This window comes from Opisthocomus hoazin, chromosome 16 (genome assembly GCF_030867145.1).
Source record: "Opisthocomus hoazin isolate bOpiHoa1 chromosome 16, bOpiHoa1.hap1, whole genome shotgun sequence".
Lineage (NCBI taxonomy): Eukaryota > Metazoa > Chordata > Aves > Opisthocomiformes > Opisthocomidae > Opisthocomus > Opisthocomus hoazin.
Genome location: NC_134429.1, coordinates 19,218,136 through 19,235,624, shown reverse-complemented (window position 1 = coordinate 19,235,624; position 17,489 = coordinate 19,218,136). Strand labels below are relative to the sequence as shown.

Below are 17,489 nucleotides of genomic sequence, written 5' to 3'. Positions count from 1 at the left end.
CCCGTTCGAATTCCCGATTGATGCGTCACGCCGCTGCGTGCGGTCCGGGGCTGACGTCAGACGCCGCGGAAGGCCGGGCCAATCGGCGAGCGCATCTTGGTCGCGTCCCACCAATAGGCTGCTGGCGGAGGGGTGGGGGAGGGCGCCGGCGCAGAGCGGCCCAGCGGGGGAAGGAGAAGCGGAGCCGGGCGAGGCGGCGGCAGCACAAAATGGCGGCGGGGTCGGGAAGCGCGGCGGCCGTGGCGGCGGTGGGAGGCAGCGGCCCGGCGGGGCCTCAGGCCGCGGGCGCTGCGGCGGCGGGATCGGGCCCGGCGGGGAGCGGCGCGCCGGTGCCGGGCCCCGGGGCGGTGCTGATCGGGGACCGGCTGTACTCGGGGGTGCTGATCACGCTGGAGAACTGCCTGCTGCCCGAGCACACGCTCCGCTTCACGCCGTCCATGAGCAGCGGCCTCGACCCGGACACCGAGACCGAGCTGCGCGTCACCGGCTGCGAGCTGATCCAGGCGGCCGGCATCCTGCTGCGGCTCCCGCAGGTGAGGCTGGGCCGCGGCCAGGCCTCTCGCCGGGGAGTAGGCCGCGGCGCGGGGCCGGGCCCCTTCGCTCCCCGGCAGCGAAGAGCTTTGTTCGCTAGGCCGCGGCTCCATCGCCGGGCCGCTGGGGCCGGAGAGCCGCCCGTTCCGGCTGGGCTTTGCGAGGTGAGAGCCGCGGGGCCTCCCCGCCAGGCCTGCGGCCTTCCCCAGCCGGCGGCGAGCGGGTGATGTAACCCCTGCCCGCGCCGCCTCCCCGGGCCGGGCCGGGCGCTCCCGCAGCCCCTTTTCTTCCCTCTTTTAAAGCGAGGGATTGCGGATAGACGGACTTTCGGACCCCTCTTCGGAAGGGTTTTGTTTCATGGCTGACTCCTCTCGCAAACAGCCTGGTTGCTCCCCGAGTGTAAAACTTCCCAGGCGTCTGCTAACCACCGACCCTCAGTTGCTGAAATTGAGAATATGCAAATCAAAATACGATTTGATTCCCCCCCCCCCGCCCGGTTCCATCCCGAAAAAGTAAATTTTTTTAGGCATGTTGTCTTAACTTACAGTTTTAGTGGGTTCTAGTGTTCAGGTTCCTTCTGTTTTTTATATTTTATGTTTCATTTGGATCATGTTTTCATGCTCTTCACATACAGACGCTGTTTGTGGTGTTGGTAACATTTTGAGCAACTTAATTCATTACAGAGGAAGGGGTGTTATTTTTATTCAGACACCACTGGACTTGCTCCCATGCTGAAATCTGGCTTAGCTAGGCTCCTGGGTCTTCAGTCTGGTGACATCGTTCTAGGTAATTCTGTTTGGAACTGGTGGTGATTTTGTTAATACGTGTCATGGTTGTTTCCTTTTTAGGTGGCTATGGCTACAGGACAGGTGCTATTTCAGCGTTTTTTTTATACCAAATCTTTTGTGAAGCATTCCATGGAGGTAAGAAAATATTAGATGATGTATATGGCTACAAAAGTTGTTTAATCTTTGGTCTGTTTTGGCAAGCTGTCGCCTTAGATATGAGCAGAGTGCTGGTAACTAGCCTTTAGATTTTGCTTATTGATCAACACGATCTTGAAAAGCTACACAGAGCTGATTTTGTTAAATTTTTAGCATTTCCTTGTTTTACTACCACTTTCTCTTGTTATCCCTCCTTAAGCTGTGGGAGGCGATCGGTTCCTGATTTGGGCAAAACATCAGTATCTTGCAATACTTCTGTTTCAGCATGTGTCAATGGCCTGTGTTCACCTGGCATCCAAAATTGAAGAAGCACCGAGGCGCATAAGGGATGTCATTAACGTGTTCCATCGTCTTCGGCATATACGGGAAAAAAAGTAAGCTCAGACTTTGGAATGTTCTGAAGTATTTATGTTGTATTTTAAATACTAAACTTCATGGGCCCATGATAGTATTGTTGCCTGTTTCATAAACTGGGGAACATCTTGAAGGGATTTCATGAAGGAGAAAAGGGAGTTGACCCATTTTATGAAATACATGTTCTGGGTGTTACAAACAGTGATGTTTCTTATTTTTACACGAATACGATTTAACCTGCATATGAGCAGTCTTTGAGGTTGAGATTGTCTTCAGAATTTGAAATTGTCTTGCAGAAAACCTGTGCCTCTAATACTGGATCAAGAATACGTGAACTTGAAGAATCAAATTATTAAGGCAGAAAGAAGAGTGTTAAAGGAGTTGGGATTTTGTGTTCATGTAAAGCACCCTCATAAGGTTTGTACTGTATAAGTTAACTTCGTAGTCAGTGTTTCGTATGCTACAAATGCTTTGAGTAGACTGGTTAACTGCCTGGAAGCTGTGTAGTTTATACGTGATAACACTAGTTAATGCAGTAAAGCTAGCTTCTTATCCTGATGTCTTCTTTCTCGTTTAAGAGATTCTTAGTTGGTCTTGTGTCACTGCTGAATGACGACTGGAGGTGGATGCAGATGCTAAGTATTCCTTGAAGTCAAATTATATAAGTAGGTAGCTATGGTGTTAGAAAACATCAACTAAATATAGATTCTTAAGGATAAAGGGATTTGGAGACCTACGGTTGTGATACCCTATTACCAGAAACACCGTGTGTCAGGACTGTTTCTTGTGGAAACATGCTGACGTTATTAAACCTGTATGAGCTAGTTAGCAGTGTTTCTTATAAAAAGTACACTCAGGTGTGAAGGGCTTGACTGGAAGTGAGATGGTTCTCACCACTGGAGTATCACTTGTCAGTCTAGGTTGATAACTTGGAGGATGTAACTACTGCAAATGTTGAAGCTTGTTTAGTACCATTAGCGTTAGGCCTGAAGTAGCTAAGTGCGCTGAAAGAACCGCCTGCTTCTGTGCCAGCAGAGCTTGGGATCTTGCTCTTTCTTAGTCTGAAAACTACTGCTGTCTTAAGGTCTTTTAAAGCTTACCTGACTTTCAGAATTCACTCATGTTATCAGTACACTAGAGGACATTTGTACTTGTTTCAGTGGTACAAATTTTTTGCCATTAGACAAGTATTTTTATCTGCATCTTTGTTTTCCTTTCAAACGGAAGAAGAAAACCTGAAACGGAATAAACCAGTGACACACAACATGTTAGATCTGTTCTCTGCAAATACTGTTATACTTCTGTTACGCTTATTGCAGCTAGCAATACTTTCTCCCAAGTTACAGCTAAAAAGGAATCGTGAATTGTGTAGGAGAACATACCTAGCTTGAAAACAGTTGAAGACAAGACATCTAGATGAATAGCGTGATGACTGAGCTCAGAAGACGGAGAGCTAGGAAGGTCAGATCTGGTCGAGTGTAAATTCGTGCAAGCGTTTGCATTGGAGAGCAGAAGCTGTGTGGATAAACACTGGGGATGTTGCAAACGCTCTCTCCGATGGAGTGTTTTAGAACTTGAAAGAGAGTAACAGGTGCCTCATGGATGTCCCTCTGAAATAAGTAGGTGGCTCTGGAGATTCTTGTTAATAACTCAATAACCCATATCTTCCAGATAATCGTTATGTACCTTCAGGTATTAGAATGTGAACGTAACCAACACCTGGTCCAGACTTCATGGTAAGTTGATTTTCTTTGTTATAAGAGACCAGCAGGGGCAGTAGCAGAAATATGTCACTTGAGGCACTCTGGGCAGCATTGCTCAGAAGTGATTGTGGGCCGTGCCAGACAGCTGCAGTGTTTCTTGGCGTGCCCCAAACTACTACCCAAATGTTGATCAGCCTCGTAAGTTAGAGGCACTGTTTTAATGGTAAGGTAGCTTTCCACCCTGACTTCGCACTTCCCTCCTCTCTGCTTTGACTTTCCAGCTGAAGGGGAAATGTTTGAGTGGGTTGTAGTGTTTCCTTGTTTTGTTCTTCAGAGAAAACTATGTGTAGTAAAGTCTGTTGCCAGTGCTGGGAAATGACTTTTCCCAGGGCTTGAGCTTGATTACAGGTGTATCAAAACCTCAGCACAGATAAATTTCTTTTATCTATATGGATAATGCAAGATGTCAGCTTCTAAGACTGGATAAACTCAGTGTTTTCATGTTTGCCAAGAAACGTCCTCTGCCTTGTTGCTCTCATTACAGTAAAGATTTGCTTGGGGATGGGAAGCTTATGTAAAATCCCAGGTCTTAAACTTAACGAATAGATAATGCCTTTAAATGATAATGCTTTTTAACAGTACTGTGGTTTAAAAACCTTTAGTGAATCCAAAGATCATATTTCTGCTGACTGAACTGTCTGGTACTGTGACCTGTGTGTAGAGAACCAATTTTGACTTTTCTTTTCTGTACTCTTTTAATCAAAGGGTAGCCTCTGAGGGTAAGTGACTAAGACTTCTCCTCTGCTGCCCAAGCGCTATGGTGCAGGGACAGCTGCCGTCTTCAGCCAAACCAAAGCAGGCTCTACAAAGAGAAGGCTGACTCTAGACAGGTGGTATATACATGATAGTATAGTAACTGGCCAACTGCTTCTTGTGCTTACACTTTTTGACTTTTATTTTTATTGTGCATTTTCAATGTTGTGTATTTTATAACCTGATCTTTGAATTTCTGAAATATTTTCAGTGCTATGTTTCTATAATTGTTAAAATGATGTATTCTTAAATGATAAAGCTAATTAAGGTGGGGTTTAAGTCTTTAAGGGATCAATTAACACAACAAAAACTGAAATCTGGTTTCCATTTGTAAACTAATTAGAAAACAGTTGAGTAGATGTGTGAAGGTTGTAGTCAAATGTAATATTGAAGACTTGGAGAAACTTCCCACTGCCAGATTTCCCAGTACCATTGCATGAAGTGCTTGAATGTGAGTTATGGACTACTCGTTGCCAGTTTCCTGCTTGTTATGGAAGGAAAGGTAGGTGAGGAGGAGGGAGGAAGTTGCCCTGATTGAGAAATGGTTCGCATGTTAAAACAACACATTTGTGTACTGATGCTTGTTGCTTCCAGTACCTGAAAAGTGGTGGATATCCAGTATAATTGATTTTGAAATGTGCTTTTTTACATCGTTACTTTTTTCTTAAAATGTTGTGACAAGGATTCATTTCCTCACGTGTCTGATTCTGAGCCCACAGGGAAAGCGTGCAGAGGCCAAAGCTGGAAGCAGGCACGTTTATCAATTTGGCAAATTACAAAAAAGGCTGTACGACTTCCAGCTGGTTGAAGTACCACTTTTCTTTATCACTTCTTTTACCAAAAGGTTTGTGCACTCTTTGTAGTGGAACTAGAAAAGTAGGTTTTGAAGTTCCTTTCTCCCAGAAAGATGAGCCGCTGTTTAGCATTGCTTCTCTGGGGTGGCAGTTGCTCTTCGTATAAACAGGAATGTAAGACGACTGGGGCAGGTGGGAGCTAGGTACTCGTGGGATTCAAGGCCCTGTTGTCTGTCCTTTGTAAACTGGTTACAAGTGCTTGGACTGTGGTCTCTGGTTTGGATGTCTTGGGAGTTAGTGAATCCTTGTATACTGGGTACCCACGTGGTTAATTACTACTTTCAGTAAGCTTATTATTTTGATGACTTCTTGTTGTCTGGTTTTAGCTTTTCCCCATCTGATACTTTGCGTGAATACCTGCTCAGAAAGGTAGATCTTTTCAAGCACATCAGCTGACAGATTCAGAGGAAGTTACTTTGTGTGTCTGGGATTTAGAAGAATAATGCTTAAGTGTATTGACTGGAATATATGCAATATTTTGCAGTTTTCTCATTCTGTGAATGTTCATTTTAAGAACCTTACTGAAATGGGACAATTTGGAAACCGTATTTCGTGTGCCAAAGAGGAGATCTGCCTGAATACTGAGTATTCTGAATTGATGTTTCCAAACACCCTGATTTCTTCTATGACTCCTTTGGCATCGAAAAGGATTCTGTTCTGGATGGAAAATAATACTTCCGAAGGAAAAGGGAGCCCTTAAATCTCCAGTGGAAGTTGACGCGTGCTGAAGCGGACTGCATTTTCGTGGGATAACTACTACAGGAGCTGCAGCTCTCAGCAAACCATCTGGGTTCAGCCCTATTGCAGAGAAACATGTGAACCTAAAAGTCTGTAACTGAGTACTCCAGGTTATATTGTATGTTGCCTTGAAAATAGCTCGTCTATTGCATGAGAGCAGGCCAGTAGAGATCCAGAGGGAAAAGTGAGGTTAAAATTGGTTCTCTTTTCACAGCTGAATTTTCAGCAGCCAGCCAGTCAGTCAAACTTAATTTGTCACACATCCCTCCCCTTGAGGGATTATTTATTTACTTGTTAGTAAAATCATTCAGCTTTTCTTTAAATTTACAGGAGTAAAGTCTAGTAACTGAAAGCAGAAAGCAATAGTCCTTGTAGAAGTAAAAACAAAACAAAAACCGAAAAACATCAAACAACTTTGCAGTGCCATGCAACTCTGCTGATATCCTGTCTTTCAGGAATTACATGAATGATAGCCTGAGAACAGATGTCTTTGTAAGATTCCAGCCAGAAAGCATTGCCTGTGCGTGTATTTACCTCGCAGCTAGGACACTGGAGGTGAGCGCACACTTCCATTCATTTCAGATTTATGTCTTTTAGTAGAAGCAGAAAACCGAGCATGTCTTTCCCTCCCTTGCAGATTCCCCTTCCTAATCGTCCACACTGGTTTTTACTCTTTGGAGCAACAGAGGAAGAGATTCAAGAAATCTGCTTAAAAATTTTGCAACTCTATACTCGGAAAAAGGTTTGCTTTTTTTTTCTTATTGTGAGCCTTTATGAAAGGCTGTCGCTTAGATCAGGAGTTGGTAAACCTTAGCTCATTTGAAACTAGCTGCAAGCCTGGTATGTTAAGTGGAACAGGACAGTAGTGACAATGTCTGGGTCCCTTCAGACTTTTCCTCTCCCCTGTGAGTAAGCAGGAAGTCTAGCTTACTAAGTTTTGTCATAAGCGGTGCTTCTGTGTTCGCAGGTTGATTTGTCTGATCTGGAAAGTAAAGTAGAGAAGAAGAAATTAGCTATTGAAGAGGCAAAAGCACAAGCTAAAGGGCTAGTACCCGAGGGAGCCCCAAGTTTGGATAACACATCAGGATTTTCCCCCGTACCAAAAAATGGTCAGTAGTGGATAACTTGTTTTTAATAACTTTTTCTCGTATTAAATGTATATTTATCCTTTGGGGATGCATATACAGAGTGGCTTGGTTTTTGTTTTTCCTCTTTTAAGCTGTCTTCTAGCAACTATTCAAATGGCAGAATTTGAGTAGCATTGTAACTTTGTAATTTCTTCAAACATACAAAGGCTAAAATCAAATTAGTCTAAAGCTAGGTTATGTAGTACAGGGACTCGCTTTTATGTGGTTTTGGCAATAAACAGATGCTTGCAACTGACACGTTACGCTAAAGAAATAATAAAGCATAGGTATGATTAGGACCTCTGACAGGAGAAGTATTTTTGGATGATGGCTGGGGAAAGTTTTCCTGTGTACTTTGTCTGAAGTTTCTGGTGTAGTGCATGGCTTGCCTGGAAGATGACCTTTACCGTCTTTCTCCTCGGTTGGCCGTTAAAAAGGCGCTGAATAATTAGCAAGAAAAGGAAGCTGCTGTTCTGCCTTCAAATGGCTTTGAAAGCAGTGTGTTACTGTTGCAGTTAACTCCCTGGTGTTACTTCAATATTTTGGCAGAAATGTTTCCAATTAACTTCTGCCTCTGTGAACTTGTTCAGATGCGCTTCCTGCGGGTAGTTGTGTACAGGCATGGTGCGCGTACGTGCTGCGTGTGTACGGTACTGGTGATGACAAAGATGATGAAACGAGTTGAGGGGAGGCTTCAAGTCCTTCCAGTCCCTACCGATACTTTCAAAATAAGGTAACAAAGGCTTTGTTTCTCTAGAGTCTCCAAAAGAGGTTAAAGGAAATAAACCTTCACCACTACCTGTTCAGGCAATGAAAAATGCTAAAAGGAAAATGGAGGGAGCAAAAAGAACGAGTTCAAATAGCCCAGTAAACGGGTAAGGCTTTCATGATGGAGAAGCTTATTTTTTCCCATTATTACTTTAAGCAAAATAACTTACTGCTTGTTGTCTCTTGCAGTGTTCAGAAAGGAAGAGAAAGCAGAAGTCGAAGTGGAAGTAGAGATCAAAGTTACTCAAGATCTCCATCCAGGTCCCCATCCCCCAAGCACAGGTACGTACTATTGTAAAAGAAGAGCGCGCTGCGGGAAGCTCCCAGACTAAACTTCCACAGAGCGAGCTTTGGTAGTTTCTCAGCAGGAGAGGTTGTGAAGGAACACAGCAGTACGTGCTGCTAGCTAAAGCTCCAGAAACGTTACGGCGGAGAGTTGCGCTGTCTTGACACGCAGGTGGAGGGAGTTGCAGTGTCTGACCTTGTCCTACCTGTGCCAGATGGGTTGGAAGGCGAGTGTGAGCATATGGGGACGTCTCCAAATGTCGGCCTGTTTAGTGGTGACCAGGCCCCCAAGCAGCAGTTTTTGTTGTCTTGCTTTTTTTCTATTTGAAGGTGGTTGTGGCTACAGCCTGTTATGTTTTTACAGAACTGTACTGGAGTAGCTAAAGCATTTTCTCTCCTGTTCTCTTTCCGTAGGAAAAGTGAAAGTTACTCCACATCAAGCGGTTCCAAATCCCACAGCCGTTCTAGGAGCCGCAGTGACTCTCCTCCGAGACAGTTCAACCACAGTTCTAGCTACAAAGGTTCCAAGGTGAGAAGCTACAAGAAATCAAAAGACTACAAATACTCGACACACAAACCACGGAAATCGCGCAGCAGGAGTTCGTCACGTTCCAGGAGCCGATCCCGGGAGCGCTCTGACCATTCAGGGAAGTACAAGAAGAAGAGTCACTACTACAGAAATCACAGGCATGAGCGTTCACGCTCCTACGAGCGAGCAAGTCATCGCTATGACCGAGACCATCCTGGCCACAGTAGGCATAGGCGATGAATAAAGCAAAAAGTTCTTTCTTTTGGAATTTAAGCAGTGGAGCTCTTCCCTGTTTTTGCAGTAGGGGGTAACCTGGCTTGTAAACCACCTAGCTTGAGTAATGTCCATTCCGCTGGCAATTCTGTACTTACTATCATGAATCCAAAGGAAAGATTCTGACGGGACAGGATTATGCAAGAGACTTAATCTGATAAATGTCTGTCTTGGTGACTGTTCTGCTGGGGTGTCACGTAAAATCACTGCAGAACTTGTCTCTGGATGCTCCTACGCCCTCTCTGTAGTAGTTCCGTACCGTGGTGCGGTGGAGTGTTGCTTGGGACTCCCAGTTCTGCGAGCGGGGCCTCCCTTGCTCGGTGGTTGGAGTACTGTGCTGAACAGTCCTTCCCTGTGGAGCTAGAAGGCTCAAGGCAGTTCCTAAAAACCATTGGAGTGGCTTGGTGCTAACAAAGCTGTCTTTTCATACTGACTCAATTATGTTGTACAGATGTAAGGTGACTTTTTTAGAACTGTTGCCTATATTAGGTTATATATGTGTATATATATTTTGCAGTGTTACAGTACAGTATGGGAATATGGCCTTACTAGCCTTTACACTTTATCCACAATGTAAATAAGCATTTGTTTAATACAGGTGGAAGATATATACAGAAAATTGAAAACTTGAATTCTATCGAAAGACTTGTGTAGAAAATTCTGATAAATGTGAAAGTATTTAGCTCTGTGTATTGAGAGTAGTATATTTTTATCTGTGCAATGCTGTGTGGCAGGCCACCAGCTCATAAGACATTTCCTATATATTCATTTTAAGTGGTTTGAAATTCTTTACTCAGGATCTTTGACACTCTGAAGAATTAGTAGTTTGTCAACCTGCATGCTTGTTGAAGAACAGAGCATTTAAAAAAAAAAAAAAAAAAGGCAAAACCCCCACAGCCCAGTAGTATCAGTTCTAGTGGTATATCTGAGCTGTTACTCTCATGCTCCCTAATTTCATTAAAGTATTTGATTTTTCTATTACATTTACTTGACAGTAGTTTCTTATGAGCTACACCACTGTGCCTACTCATAAGGAAAGAAATGTGCTGAATGAAGAGGTTGTCAGACGGTAGTAGATTAAGAGTAGCCGAAGTTGTCAGCCCTGAGTGTCAGCATGGTGGGTGTCACGCCGGGCTCATCCCGGAGCAGGCCCGTGCGCTGTCTGAAGTGGGGTGCTGCTCTTGGGGCCTCGCACACTCCCCGAGTAGCGCTTACTAGAACCGCTGCCTGCTCGTTCAGCTTCCTCTCTCCGCTCTGGGGAAGCAAAGAGGTGGGAGGTTTTTTTTTGTGGTCCATCTTGTAGGTGCCTTAGTGCGACAGTGACTCTTCTAACACTTCTAAATCCAAACCAATCTCTTGGCAGTTTTCTTAGTTTTTATTAACATGGAGGCAAGGCAGGTGGAAGGATTTGCTGTCAGCCTGCCTTTAGCCAACCTCTAGTCTGCCAGTTTCCTGAGCTGGAGCCTGGGTTGGGTTATTCTGTGTAATTGGCAGTGGATGTATTTGTGAACTTGAGTGTCTGAGCTAAAGGATGCTTCTGACCTTGGCAGGACCCTCTGACACGCTGTTCCCTAACAGGAATTGGTGCTTTACACAGCAGAGTTCACAGAATCTCAGAATCACACAGAATGGTAGGGGGTGGAAGGGACCTCTGGGGTCATCTAGTCCAACCCCAAGTTACTTGTTCTAAAAGAAGTGGTACTGGGTAGCGTCAGTGGGTGCCCGTTTCCTCTGCAGGGGGAAGGCTAGCTATTTCTTGGTCACCTTGCAGTAGCAGTAGCTGGTTTGTAGTTGTTTACCCCAGTTCTGATTAAATCTCAGCTGAGAGAAGACAACTGATGGAGACAGGCAGCAGACACGGGCAGAGCTGCTGGGGGCTTCAGCAGAGCGCTGCTGTGGAGCGTGTTAATCTGTTCCTGAGTCGGCGACCTGTCTGCCTCGGGTTGGCCTCTGCACACAGATGGAAACTGATGATTTCATACTTGGTATGCTAAATAACAGAGTAGAGGTCAAAGTATTAACGTAGCTCAGACATAACGACACAAAAATTAATCTGTTCAAGCATGAACAACCTGAAGTAACAGCGCTCTCTAGGGAGGTCCTGTTTTACATCCGTCTCATTCTTACTGCCTGGATATTACTTGGAGCGGGTCAGCCTCAAATCTCTTTACTAATTCCAGTTCTAAAAGGTAGTCAGTGTTTCCCTGTTTAATCGTTCTGCCCCAGACGTTTCTGGAGTTGCCTCCTGCCCGGTTCCCGAGGCACGCAGCAGAGGGGGAGGCAGGCTTGGCAGCGGCCGCCTCCTCCAGGAAGGCTTCGGGAGGAATTGCCTTGGTTCAGTCTCAGTTCTGCTAGCTGCAGACGCGACCTTCCTCCCGCGCAGGTGGCATGGATGAAGGTAAGAGCCAGGCTGTGGACGCTTTGCTACCCGAACGCAGCGTGACTTGGCAGAAAAACCAGCATCTGTGTTCTGACAAACTGCTGTGCCTGTGTACAGTGCTGAAGAAATGGTAATGGCTTTCTGGAATCACAGAATAGTAGGGGTTGGAAGGGACCTCTGTGGGTCATCTAGTCCAACGCTCCTGCCGAAGCAGGGTCACCCAGAGCAGGCTGCACAGGACCTTGTCCAGGTGGGTCTTGAATATCTCCAGAGAAGGAGACTCCACAACCTCCCTGGGCAGCCTGGGCCAGGGCTCCGTCACCCTCAGAGGGAAGGGCGGCAGGTCTGGGGCTTTCCTTTGCTCAGGAAGCTCCAGGTGAAAGTGTTACCGCATGGATTTGGTAAGTCTGGGGGAATTCAGAAGAAAGCAGCTCTTCAGCGTTCACAGTGCGGAGGGCGAAGAACCGTCGTGTCTGTCGCAGTCCATAGATGGCCATGGCAGGTGCTGGTAACCTCCTCCAAACTCTACACCCCTCCTATCATTTGGCCAACCCAAGCAGCGCTAGAAACGGCAGATTTGGGTTTTTTTACAATAGATCTATGCCAGGGGCTTGTCTTTAATTTCTGTGTGTGTACCCAACAGTTGCCGTGCGCCGCAGACACCAGCTGAATTTCACCGGCGGCGATGGCTCTGGTCCTCTTCACCCGTACGACGACGCACGGGCGGCACAGGTAACGGCTGTGGCTGCTCTCGGGGGGGATCACAGAGCTGTGGGTCGCGAGACGCTCACCCCTTGGCGCGGGGATAAGAGAAACGGGCGACGGGTCAGTTCGTGGGGTGTGCGGGGGTCTGGAAGTGGACGAACAGCTGTGATGGCTCTGGAGCGAGCCACAGAATGGTCAGGGTTGGAAGGGACCTCTGTGGGTCCCCCAGCCCAACCCCCTGCCCAAGCAGGGTCACCCAGAGCAGGCTGCACAGCACCGCGGCCAGGCGGGGCTGGAATATCTCCAGAGAAGGAGACTCCACAGCCTCCCTGGGCAGCCTGGGCCAGGGCTCCGTCACCCTCAGAGGGAAGAAGTTCTTCCTCGGGTTCAGAGGGAACAGAGCCAGCCCCAGGGAGCTGCCGAGACAGCTCGGGGAAGGAAGAACCGACAGCAGACAAGCCAGAAGTCCCGTTAACGGGGCCAACAGATCAGTTTCTTCTCTTTTCTTGGCACCAGTTTGCATTTGCTCACTTAATTGTTTGTCAGCACGGTTCCTGCGGAAGGCGTCGAGGGGATGTGATTGGGCACAAAGCTGCAAGAGAGCCTGGGGAAAAGAAATCAGCCCAGTCTGGAGAAAATGTGAAGAAATGCTGTGCTGAGTCACTGCTTTGTTCCTCGCATACGCTTGGTGCCCTCTTGCAGCCCTACCTTTTGTCTCTTGATATCTGACTAAGTGTCGGTTGCTGTTCCTAATGTTTTCTACAGAGCTGAAAGGAACAGGGCTGCTTTTTGTCATATTAGAAAAATATCCTTCACCTCGGGGTCACCTGATGGGGTAGCAGTTGGAAACTGCTGGTGTCTGGCAGAGCTGTGCTGGCACACGTGAAATGATACGGCGAGACAGCCTGCACCCTAACTGAGGCTTAGGAGATGGCCCTTCCGTCAGCCGGGCAGGCGGTCCTGCGCATGGGCTCTTGGGGAGCTTGAGTTCTTCGGTGAAGAGCTTGCTTTCTGAACCTTTTGGTTCTTTAATTTCTGCTTCTTTTCCTAGTAAGAGGAGCTGAATGTAGGATAAACGATGTGTGACCCTGCTCAGACATCACTTCGCCACTTGCTGAAGGATCATCTGCTCTTTTCTAGATACCGTTAGCGTCTGATCTAGTGCACGTTTCGGGAGGCTGGGGAGGTGCTGCAGGCCTGCGTTATGCCTGGCGAAGTCCTTCTAGGCAGGAAACCCAACCACCTCTGACCTGACAGCTTCCTCCGGCTGCAACCTGCGTGTAGCGGTCTCGCTGCGTTCATCGTACCGAGACCAATCTTTTTGCTTTAGCCCTCCCCAGCTACCAGCGCTTGCGACCGTATCACAGATCATCCAATATTCAGAACTTCTTTACAACCTATAGCCCTACTGGGTAAGAAATTGTGAGAGAATCTAAGTTTTCATTGTAAGAACGCAGCAAAAATTCCAGTTCTTGTGGTTATAAAGATCACAAAACCCAGAAATCTGTGTGTGTCAGGCTGAGCAGACAGAGGACAAGGAGCTTGGGTTTACCTAAAGTGAATAAAAAAACCCACCACATCTTTGTGTGCGTGCATCTACAAGTCTCAGCTCTAAAGGTGAGTTATGACTTCTGTTCTTTGAAGATCTGAAGACTGCAACACGGCTCTCGCTCATCGGAACCTCTCTCGGGCTACTCCTCTGAGATCTCTCTGGTGTCCACACGTAATTCCTGCTGCTTGGAGCGAGGTTCTCGCTGGCCAGAAGCACTGAAGGGACAGTGCTTACTGAAATCTCCGACGTACAAGATGCTGCAGTCTTGGCCAGGCCACAGGTCTCTCTCCTCTGATCAAGCCACCACCGTGCTCTGGCAGCGCAGCCTCGTCCTCCTGCCTCCATGGGAAAATCCTCTGGGCTTCCTGGCTGATGTCTCCTCAGCAGCGGGCTCCGCAGCCGTAAATCCAACGCGCAGGTGGAAGGTCACGGCTGTGGGATCTGTATTTGCTGTATTGGCAGAGGATCAGCCAACAGAGCTTTCCTTTTTCAGGTGAGAGCCTGAAGAATTCTCTCCTCAGATATGGAACTCTTAGCTCATTGTGTGCGGGGCAGGTGGTGACCAGGAGGGAAAGACCCCCCGTGTTGGGCGAGCCAAAGATAGGAAGCCAGTGGCTGACACGATCAAAGAATCGTTTGAATGAACAACAAAGCTTGGAATTTTTGAGATCAGAAGAGAAAAGCAGGTTTCAATTCCCTGCTAGGCATTTGGAAGGGAGGCTTTAATTGAGATTTACTGTAAGCTTCCGTGCAGAGGCTGCATCCACGCAGAGCTGGGTGTTGGGCCCTTTGCACCTCTGGAAAATCAGCGTGGTGGGAAAAGGGAGAGAGGCTCATCTTCTGCCAGGAACGGCCCGCCTTCGTTGTCTGGCCAGAAGTCCTGGAGTCTGCTGCTGCCTCTGAAGCCCGCTTGAGATCTGGTATGGCCAGCTCTGCAGTACTGGAACTGATGGTGGCTTTGGTTTCTGGAGTATTCTGTGCAGCTCTGTTTGTGAAGGGTGGCTGCCCTCTCCGTGTGTCGCTTCCTAGAGGCTGCCCAGGCTGATTTCTGCTGACCTGAGGGCTGTGGATTGGTGATTCAAAACCATTTAGTTAGAGGGAGTGTCTGGTTTAAACCTTATTTTGCTTGTTTTGCCCACAGACTACTGCTCTAATAATGATTTATCCTTCCACAAACACTATAAATATGTTGATATTCTGATATGTTCTTGGGTGGGAAAAGTACCAGAGACCTGCAGAGGGGGGGGAAAAAGAAAACCCTTGCAGCACGTCTTGCAGAGAGATGGACCTGGGCCAAAGAGGAGCTGAGCGACTGGAGCTCCCCCAAACACAGAAACTGCAAGTAGCAATTATTTAAGAATATTGCTTCACGCAAAACAAAAGGAGCATTTTCTCCATTGTCCTGCCAGGTAACTCCTCTCCAGGGGCTGCCAGGCAACCCTTGTTTTTATTGTCTTTAAATGTGGGTGAAAAACTACCGAGCAAAGCAACTCTGCCTCTGGTGTATCCACCTCGGCTCGGGCTGAGCTGAACATCTGCGGTGAAGTGCGCTGAGATCCGGACTTTACTTCAAGAGTGAGACAAAAGCAGGGCTGGAGGAACTCACTTCAGGCACGCAGAGCTGGGTTAAAAGCCCTGGAGAACGGAGCAGTGAGAGCTGGGAAGGAGATGGAGGGAGCTGGGGCGAGAAGCCGGGGCTGGGGCCAGCCCGAAGCACCTCGGGTGCGATTCGGCTCCGGCTGGCGGAGAGGAACCCTCGCACCCGGCCCCGGCTGCCGTCGCCAGCACAGCGAGGAGCTCGGGGCGACGATGCCGTCCTCTGCCTTGCTGTGCCTGGTAGCTTGGGTGTCTGCCTCTGCTTACTGGGGAATAATGCCTTGCTGGTGGGACGGGACCTGCTCGCCCAGGGGCATCGGCTCTCTGGGTGACCTCAGGCTGCACCCTGGCCCAGTTTCCCCATTCACAAAACCAGAATAAGAGCTGGGGGTTTTTTGGGGGTGTTTGGGTTTTTTTTAGGAAAACCTTGGGTGTTTGAAAAGCCTGATGCAGAATTCTGTCCAGGCCAGCTCTGTGTCTTGTGTGTCCAGACGACAGCAGCAATTTTCAGTGCACGTTTCACTTACCGAGACCAGCATCTTCCTCTGGTCAGGCTGTTCCTTCCCCTTCGAGAACGCCGCTGGATTCCAGACGAGAGACGAGCAGCCTGTGTGGGAGCCCGAGCTGCGCTCCGGCAGCGACCGAACTTCCCCTGGCTTCAGTGGGATTTGATCCCCTTTGTCCTGCTGCTCCGCACGGAAGCTGCTGGCGGGAGCATCCTCCGAAGGGCTCGATGAAGAGGTGCTTCCCTGCCAGAGGAGAGGCGGAACTGAAGGCAAACAGCAGCGAAACGGAGGTAAAAAGTGACATGGTGGATGTGTGAAGCGCCTGCTGGGCGTCTCCCGTGTCCATCGATCCCGGTGACAGGCGTCCTGCGCTGCGGCAGGGCTCCCGCTCGGGTCCGTCCCCGCTGATGGCACGGGGCAGACATCACGAGCACGGAGAGCTCGGCTGAGCAGTCTTCACAGAATCACAGACTGGTGGGGGTTGGCAGGGACCTCTGTGGGTCACCCAGTCCAACCCCCTGCCCAAGCAGGGTCACCCAGAGCAGGCTGCACAGCACCGCGTCCAGGTGGGTCTGGAATATCTCCAGAGAAGGAGACTCCACAGCCTCCCTGGGCAGCCTGGGCCAGGGCTCCGTCACCCTCAGAGTGGGTCTTGTGCCTGACAGGGTGAGAATTCTCCAAACCCAACCAAATGCCATTGGTAACACAGGAAGAGAATTGCTCTGCAATTAACCCAGTGCCCACGGGAAGGACGGTGATTGATGAAACCTCGTGGAGAAGAGGAGAGTGTTGGTGCTTGCGAGATGGAGGTTTCTGGGGTGGAGCTTTCTTTGGAAGAAAGAACTCTGGGCTCATGAGAGATGCGATGTGAGACGCAGCAGCGTGCACAAGAGCTGTCCATGCCAACCTGCTCCGTCTCCCGCGTGTCGCAAGGAAAGAACGTGCTCGTGGGCGCTCGCCGCAGCCCCAGTCACGCGCAGCGACCCAACTGGTTTGAGCCCAGCATGGAGACAGCGGCCCTGGTTCCCAGCTGCTGTGTACGGGTACCACCTGAGAGCCAAGGTGGCCGTTTCCCTTTGGGCGTGAGTCATCGTCCGGCGGAGCGCGATGAGCGGGTGTTGTCCCCTGACCTGCGACTCGGTGCCCTCGAGAGGAGTCATTTCCCCTCTGTTCCCCAGCAGCAAAGCGGAGCCAGCTCTGCTCGCCGCTTCTCTTACGTATTTTCAGACCTGTCACAGAAAGGGGCAATTTATGCTGGATATTGTCCTCACGGGTCGTTGGCCAAGTGCTGTGTGTGTTGATGATGCCATAAAAGGGCAGCGGAACACGCACTTAAACGCAACATACTTTGTGTTTAAAACTCTTGCGATGGGCCAAGGCTCTGTATCGGCGAAACCTTGGACTCGCTTTCCTGCTTGACGCTAAAAACCTGCGGAAGCGTTCGGCTCGGCGTGCTGAGGGAAGAGGGCAGGCTGGGGGCTGCTCCCTGCGCAGGGAAAGCAGCAGCATCGTGGCTTTCGACGCAAAGGTAACGCCGCAGGCTCATCAGGAAGCCACGTCCCTGGCCAGCTTTGCTGCAGTCGGCACTTTTTGGGGCCTGAGATACGAGAAATGCCTGCGAGGGTCTTGTCGTCTTCATCTCGCCCTGGGGAGCGTAACGTGGAGATCAAGCTGCCTTCTCCTGAGCTGTCGGGCAGTACTCGACGTTTTCAGCTATGCAGATCCTGCCCCTTCTTGGGAGCCTATTGCCATTCTCTAGAAATAAAGAAACCAACAGCAGGGAAATGAGGCAGACTCATCAGATGGTTTGGGCTTTTCCACAGAATTTGAA

General features: G+C 48.6%; 1 protein-coding gene across 6 annotated transcripts; it reads left to right on the top strand.

Moving 5' to 3' along the window:
• Window positions 1–177: 177 nt before the first annotated feature.
• Window positions 178–9,938, top strand: CCNL2 (cyclin L2). 6 transcript variants are annotated; one of them, XM_075437266.1, is made up of 11 exons: window positions 178–533; window positions 1,380–1,454; window positions 1,740–1,849; window positions 2,126–2,246; window positions 3,501–3,565; window positions 6,393–6,492; window positions 6,575–6,679; window positions 6,905–7,046; window positions 7,822–7,939; window positions 8,022–8,114; window positions 8,532–9,938. In XM_075437266.1, exons 1-11 carry the CDS (start codon window positions 210–212, stop codon window positions 8,884–8,886), a joined length of 1,608 nt encoding a protein of 535 aa, XP_075293381.1. In that variant the 5' UTR covers window positions 178–209; the 3' UTR covers window positions 8,887–9,938. The 6 variants fall into 6 exon arrangements, with proteins under 6 accessions (XP_075293381.1, XP_075293387.1, XP_075293385.1 ...); XM_075437272.1 differs by lacking the exons at window positions 178–533; window positions 1,380–1,454; window positions 1,740–1,849; window positions 2,126–2,246; window positions 3,501–3,565 and adding an exon at window positions 3,579–6,026 and having other exon boundaries at window positions 8,532–9,925; XM_075437270.1 differs by lacking the exons at window positions 178–533; window positions 1,380–1,454; window positions 1,740–1,849; window positions 2,126–2,246; window positions 3,501–3,565 and adding an exon at window positions 3,579–6,055 and having other exon boundaries at window positions 8,532–9,925.
• Window positions 9,939–17,489: the final 7,551 nt, after the last annotated feature.

Bases quoted from the DNA above. Each gene is read 5' to 3' on its own strand.
- CCNL2 (XM_075437266.1), top strand. From the start codon at position 210: ATGGCGGCGGGGTCGGGAAGCGCGGCGGCCGTGGCGGCGGTGGGAGGC. The intron at 3,566-6,392 runs GTAAGTTGATTT...CCTGTCTTTCAG, and splicing joins CACCTGGTCCAGACTTCATG to GAATTACATGAATGATAGCC. The intron at 7,940-8,021 runs GTAAGGCTTTCA...TGTCTCTTGCAG, and splicing joins TCAAATAGCCCAGTAAACGG to TGTTCAGAAAGGAAGAGAAA.